We start from the raw sequence: 6,903 nt of genomic DNA, 5'->3' as shown, positions 1-6,903 counted from the left end.
GTATTAGGTGAATTGAAAAATACTATTTCTTTTGTTTTTTACAGTGTTAATATTTGTAATAAAAATAAATATAAAGTGAACACTGTAAACTTTGTATTCTGTGTTGTAATTGAAATCAATATATCTGAAAATGTAGACAACATCCAAAAATATTTCAATAAATCCTATTCTATAATTAACAGTGCAATTAATCACAATTTTTTTTATTGTGTGATTAATCATGATTAATTTTTTTAATCGCTTGACAGCCCTACCAGCAACACTATTGGCAGAGAAAATTCCCCACTTATCCTCACCCCATGCTGCTGAAATCAGCTCCTTTTCACTAGAGAACTGGATACACCCAACTCAGTCAATTGTACTTTTAATCAAATGAATTTCTTAGAGATATTAAGCAGTTAATTGTGATAATTAAATAATAGGGTTTTTTTTATTTTCCCCAGCACTGTAATCCTAAACATGGGAACATACACAGCTGGAACCAAGGGTAATCTGAAAAAAACAACAACCAATCACAGGCACAGCTGCATGTAGTCATTTCATCTTGTAAGCCATGCCATAGGTTTGAGTGGCTTCTTCAATTTTCATGGCATATTGAGGCATGCCTAATAATTTCTGTAAGCTTTTGACATGTTCAAGATTATAGTAGTCATTTGCCAGCATATATATACCAATGCTTTGCATTTTCATTTTTTAAAGAACAAAGGTATTGTACCATGTAAATATTAGCATATTGCAGCTGTTAGCAGAGTTGCACGTCAGCAGAGTTGCACATTCATTGGTTTAGCTGTCTTGCAATGCTGTTTAGTTCTGAAAACTAGAAAAAAGCGCAAATCATATTTTGCATGTACATTATTCTACAGTGTAATATTATAATTTACTGCACCAATTTGTATCACCAACAAGTTTGTATAAAACAATTGTTTTTTATTGTTATTCACAATCAAGTATCAATGTGCATACATATAGATTCAAGACTCCCCATTTGTTCAGATTTCATTCTAATTTCAGCAGCCAGGAAATCTTGCTCTACTAAACTTGCTATATTCAATATAAAATAGCAATAGTAGGTGTTTAAACATTAAGGGGTGCTACCGTGTCATGAAAACAAAAGGGGAACCTGGCATGAATCTCAGAATAACATATACTCTTCAAAAATAAATGTGTCAAATCTGATTTTTATATACTTAAAATATCTGTACATAGGTTTTCATGTGAGAGCACTAATCTGTATAAAATCCATCTCATCCCTTTTGTTCAGCCAACGAAATTTACGCTACTTTCTTAGCTTTGTCATTGCACAGTATATTCAGAGCTCTGTTTAACAATATACTTTAAGATTATTTATTTGCATCACATCGCAGTGTTCAGTTTCTCACACAACAAAAGAATCACTCAGTTACCTTTTCAATGGACTATACTCTACCATTCAAGAAAACAAACTTAAAAACAATAAAGTAGCAGCATCATCATGCAAAATACCCTTGGAAACCAACGTTCAATAATCACAAAGACATTTTGTATTCACAAGCTTTTTCGTTTGAGCATTTTGAAGGATTTGGCTAGCATTACATAACTGCACTGCGAAGAGAGCACTGATCGTTACATGGAAGTTAACAGCTTTCTGAAAGGGACATGACACTGAGTTCAGGAGGAAAATCACTCGGTTAGACAAAATATCAAACTGTCAAACACCTTTATATTTCAAAATTCATTAGCTTCTTTCTTGCTTTTTTGTTTTATTTTATTTTAAAACCAACAGTTTATGAACCTACCAAAACTTAGCTAGCCACCTGTTTTGATTAATTTTGGCAGAATAAACCACTTATTGTAAGGCATTTCAGTCATGGTGAACTTCTAGAGAAGACTAGCCAATATTTTCAATTCACTACACTGTTTTGTACAAACTGAAGTCTGCCAACTATTTATATTCTGGACACAACTGATGTTCAAAGCAGCTGTAATGGTATTAATACAATAAAAGAGGAGGGTTAAAGAAATTTGATTTCACAAGTGTTCATGTAAAAGCATATCGGGTTTGCAACAAATTCAATGCTAAGATCAAAATAAATGGAAATCATATCATACATATGCTATTTTAAGGGGAGCCCTTTTACATGAAGTCATCAACGATACAACAATTAACACAAAAATCTTAGCTTCCTCAGTAAAGCACATATAGAATTCTGTTCTGATGGCAGAGATGATGCAGCATTCACACATGTTTAACGATCTGACACTCCAACATGCAGCCACTGTGGGTGCCTTTATGAATCTTTCACATAGACTGGTACCAAGTTATGGGCATTGCTGTTCTTCTGCTGCCTGAATAGCTGACCCTTTGACAATGAAACTCAGGGCAAACGTTTTGGCAGGGTCTTGATTAGTTATGCAGGTTTTGGTTTCACAGGGTCATAACTGGCAATGTCTGCTGCCAGATAACAGCCAAAGCAGGAGAAACTGGATTCCTATCAGAGACCAGAGTGATGGGCTCAGTCCAGAGACCCCACCACAGTCTGACGAATCTTCCTGTTGGCAAGAAAATGAGATAGTTCAGCATTAGTTGACATTAATTCTCTAATGAAATAATCTACATTTTAGCCTGTCACTTGTTGAACTACATTGCAGGATGGATTTTGATCTCAAATACATCGTTTTCCCTAAAGTGCCATTACAAATATTCTTGGAGGCAACAATCTGAATTTTTAAATAAAGTGTGATAGAAGGTATACCTAAAATACCCTTGTAAAAACAAAGACAAATACTCCCAGACTCACTGTGGTCACTCACCATAAAAAAATGCAGGATATGTGCACATTCAGATGAGAAACAACTGTGAAACTACTAGTGAGCCCTACATCATTCTGTTTATCTGGCCTAAAATTAACATATTTAATTCTTTGCATTGACAATAACGGGTTTTTTTTTCAAACACCACTTTACTACAAGGAGAGATGGAAGAGCAGTGAAATCTTGGTGGTAAGACAAGGGAGCCTATTTCAAAAAATTGCCATTCCCAGTACTCTCTCTGTGAGCACACCTTCAGAAGGAGTGTACTCTGCCAGACCAAATATCACTATATTCAAGTGCTGGAATCAAATCTTGTATTGACTTACTAAATACCCTGTGCAAACTCCAAAGGCTTGCTCTTCAGGTCTGGCCAAGCTAGACACCACCATTATGTTCTCCAATTCTGCTGCTGGTTAGGGGCCACTTTCGACCTCACACTGCTCTAACTAGCACCAGCTGATAATGGCCCCCAAGGGCTCCTTATGCCAACCAGGGATCATAGCTCTTGGACTGCACCATCCCTCCAGCCCCTTCCTCTCCCTCTAGAGATGCCCCTAAATTGCCTGTGGTTTAACTGTCATGGATGAAATATTTAAAATATTTGTGGATGTGTAATTTCTGGGTGTGGTGTTCTGTCCCATCTAGTGGCACCAAGACCACTTAGAGAGACTGAGTCTGCACTACAGCCTTAGCTAACAGCCATGTGGCTTTTGGCTCATGCACTAAGCTCCAGAGGTCCCAGGTTTGATCCTGCCTGCCGAAGACCCGGGTCTGTCAGTGTACAGATTTCCTTAGGATCACAGCCCTAACTCCTGATTTGGCTGAGATGCACTTGATGCACTGGAGTCAGAGGGTAACTAAAGTGGCTTTATGACACCCTTATGGTTCCTCAAGTCCCCAGGCTGGTGTAATTTATGCCTGACTACCCAGGGACCAGTAGGTGCTCCAGCCATGTTCTCCCTCCTCCCTAATCAGCACCACCTGAGGATTTCCTCTTATGCCTCAGAGATTCTCAGGTAGCTGAGTAAATCAGCTTACAGACCTATGCATCACTCCAGCAGGCAAAGCTTTTAGATTTTGCAGTGGTTTTATTCTGTATCAAGGTGAGAAGGACCCATGTTCTCTTTATTTATGCTCTCTGTTTACCTTCTTAATTATCTCATCACAGACGGAGTAAGTTATATCTGGCTCCTGCAAAATGAAATGCTCAGAGTATACTGATTGGAAAGCTTATTATTCAGTGTTGGAAATGCACTGAAAGACTGATCTGTGCTGTAGAAGACAAAGACACAGCCCCTGCCTCTAGATCTTAGAACTACGTTTGCTGGGCCAAACTTGCAGCTGATGTAATCTGGTTTAGCACCATTGAAGCTATTTTGATTTAGACCACATGAGGGTCTGGCCCATTGTATTATGTCCAGACTTATGGGGTTTGGCAACTCCAATAACACATAACTAAAATAAACTTCAACCGAAGCTTTTGTCCTAAACTTGGTTCCTCCTAAGGTTCCCTGCAAAGATTTCTCCAACCTAGACCCCTATTTTCTCTGCCCAAAGAGCCACTCGCTTATATCACGGTAGAGTTAATGAGCCACACCTGTCACAGTCAGCCAGCAACTATCAGTCACCATTTCCCTGCAGGGTTCTAAGTCCTCTTACCAGTGTAGCTAAACATGAAACAAGCCACCTGTATTACAAGAACCATCAAAGGGCCTGGTTTTGAAAAATCCTTAATCTGTATATAGAGTGTTTTAGCCATTATCTACCTAAAAACTTGGTTTGCAACAACACTTGTCAGACAGATTTTAAAACCTCTCTGGAAAATCAAGAAGGGGAAGATGGGAGATCCTGTGTTTTTTTCATTGCTCCAAGAGGTTAAACTGCCAAGACAAGCCAGGTTAGTGGAAGACCAGGAATATTTTTTTATAAGTGTTAAAGTGCTTCTAAAATTGTTATGTCATTCCTTGCAAAGAAAATGCCTTGCATTTGCTTTTGTTCTTTACCAGTAGCAGCAGACTACTCCTTTCATTTGTCAGCTTCAGTTCTAGTAGCTTGACGTTTTGTTGATTGTACCCTAGAAGGTCAAAATTCCAAAGGTTGCTGGTCAACAAATAAGTGAGGAGTGTACTCTGTTGCATAAAAGTTTCTTCCTTAAAGTGAGCACCATTAGAAAGGCCATTATCAGTGATGGTTTCTTCTGATATGGGTTCATCAACAAACAACACTCCATAGCACGATTCTGATACTTAGTCTCACATCACTGAAACACTGCAAAGGAGGTATATCCCAAGAAATGGTTTATGCTATTGATAAGTTTGAAAGTTTGAGATCTTTTAAGTACAGAATGAGGGTGTCTGCAGCTGGACATTGAAAGGAAGGGGCACAACTCACTTCTTAGATAAAGAACATAGGAAAGCCCTGGGCTTAAAGCAAAACTGGGTATAATATGAAGGGGAATGTGTCAGATTAGTGAAAATAGCATCTAGTTAGGATACTGTTGAACTAGGTGAATGTCCACCTATAGGAATTACTCAGTATTCAGTTTTTCCTTCACCTTTGTGTTAGAGCAGATGGCTGGGAAGATCACACTGTGGATATCCTTGATGTGTTGTAGCTTTCCATTGTCTATATGAGACTCATGAATAATATGCACTATTCTGGCACTTTACATTAACGGTGCTGCACCTGACATTGAAAAATGCAGTATTTTGACTGCATGCCACTTCCATTTCAGAGAGTCTCACTGTCTGAGAGCATGGAAGATGGCTCAGAAACTGTGGGGTAACAAAACCTCAGACAGGAGAGAATATATAAGACACCCATACAATGATTGGTTGAGTTCGGCAGTACAAGTCTAAAAACATATAAGATGCATCTATTTTTTTAAAAAAATTAGTGAGCTTTTACTCTTTTGGGTTTTGCAGATTGTTTCTGACTTAAATCACCTGGAGTTTCTGAGCCTAAAACCCAACTCATAGTGGAGCACGTATCTTCACAATTTTGCTCATGACCATTCCTGAAGCCATCTTCTGTGAGAGTCAGATTGCTTTTTCTGTCATAATCAAAGGTGGATTATCTATGATAAGGAAGAAATCAGTGATACTGATTAAAATTATTTGTGTTTTTCCCCAACAATGTGTATTGTAATTGGCAAGGTTCATATGTGCTGTAACTGTGTAGATATGGGAAACAATCAAGGCTGACGAAAGAGAGGTGAGAGGAGGAATAAGCAAGAGACTGATTCTATTCTGATTTACATGTAAGGGGTGGCACCACTGAAACAAATGGAATCACACCAGTAAAAAAATGGTGTGACAGCAGAATCAGACTCAGTGAAGCTGTTTTCCCTCACTCACCAACTCCACTAAAGGAACTTAATTGTTCTGGAATGTTATGTGAACCTTCACCACAAGATTCCTTGTATAAGCGCATCCGTAAGAGTAAAACATAGTGATGAAGAATCTCTGAGTCATGGCCATCTCTGTTATTTTCCCCCAAGAATTAGTTTTAGATCATTTGATAGCAAGCTGCTTCCACACTCCTTTTCTTGCTCCAGAATATGGCTGGATAACCTTTTCAAAGAATGTAACTTCATGGAAGGCTGCCCAGAACTTCTCTTTCTTTCACAATCATTCTGTTATTTACACATAATTTTCACACACTTCTTCCCATCTGCCAGCAGTGTCAGACATTGGACCTGTTCTTTTCCAATTTATAACACTACTCAGTCCTGAATCAGGATGTTTTAACAGGGGCATTTTTTCCCTGTTACCTTTTTATTAATCATTTGTAGCATGGATTTTCCCTCACCACCAAGAATCCTTTTTTGCAACTTTCTTTCCCTGCTAGCAGTGTGAGCCTTCCTGTAGTCAAAAATCATAAGAACATAACAAAAGACCATAAGAATAGCCATACTGGGTCAGACCAAAGGTCCATCTCGCCCAGTATCCTGTCTACCAACAGTGGCCAATGCCAGGTGCCCTAGAGGGAGTGAACCCAACAGGCAATGCTCAAGTGATCTCTCTCCTGTCACTCATCTCCACCCTCTCACAAACAGAGTCTAGGGACACCCTTCCTTACCCATCCTGGCTAATAGCCATTAATGGGCTTAAC

At 38.7% G+C, this 6,903-nt stretch overlaps 1 protein-coding gene across 2 annotated transcripts in view; it reads right to left on the bottom strand.

Moving 5' to 3' along the window:
• Positions 1-1,544: 1,544 nt before the first annotated feature.
• Positions 1,545-6,903, bottom strand: part of CACNA2D1 (calcium voltage-gated channel auxiliary subunit alpha2delta 1) — a 697,188-nt gene continuing 691,829 nt past the window's right edge. Inside the window, exon 38 of one of the 2 annotated variants that reach the window (XM_075064441.1) lies at positions 1,545-2,529. In XM_075064441.1, the coding sequence (XP_074920542.1) occupies positions 2,413-2,529 (117 nt within the window). In that variant the 3' untranslated portion in view covers positions 1,545-2,412. The remainder of the gene's footprint in view (positions 2,530-6,903) is intronic. The other variant, XM_075064440.1, reaches the window with a different exon arrangement.

This window comes from Chelonoidis abingdonii, chromosome 1 (genome assembly GCF_003597395.2).
Source record: "Chelonoidis abingdonii isolate Lonesome George chromosome 1, CheloAbing_2.0, whole genome shotgun sequence".
Taxonomy (NCBI): domain Eukaryota; kingdom Metazoa; phylum Chordata; order Testudines; family Testudinidae; genus Chelonoidis; species Chelonoidis abingdonii.
Note: the sequence above shows the minus strand (reverse complement) of the source record. Positions and strands in the feature narration are given on the sequence as shown.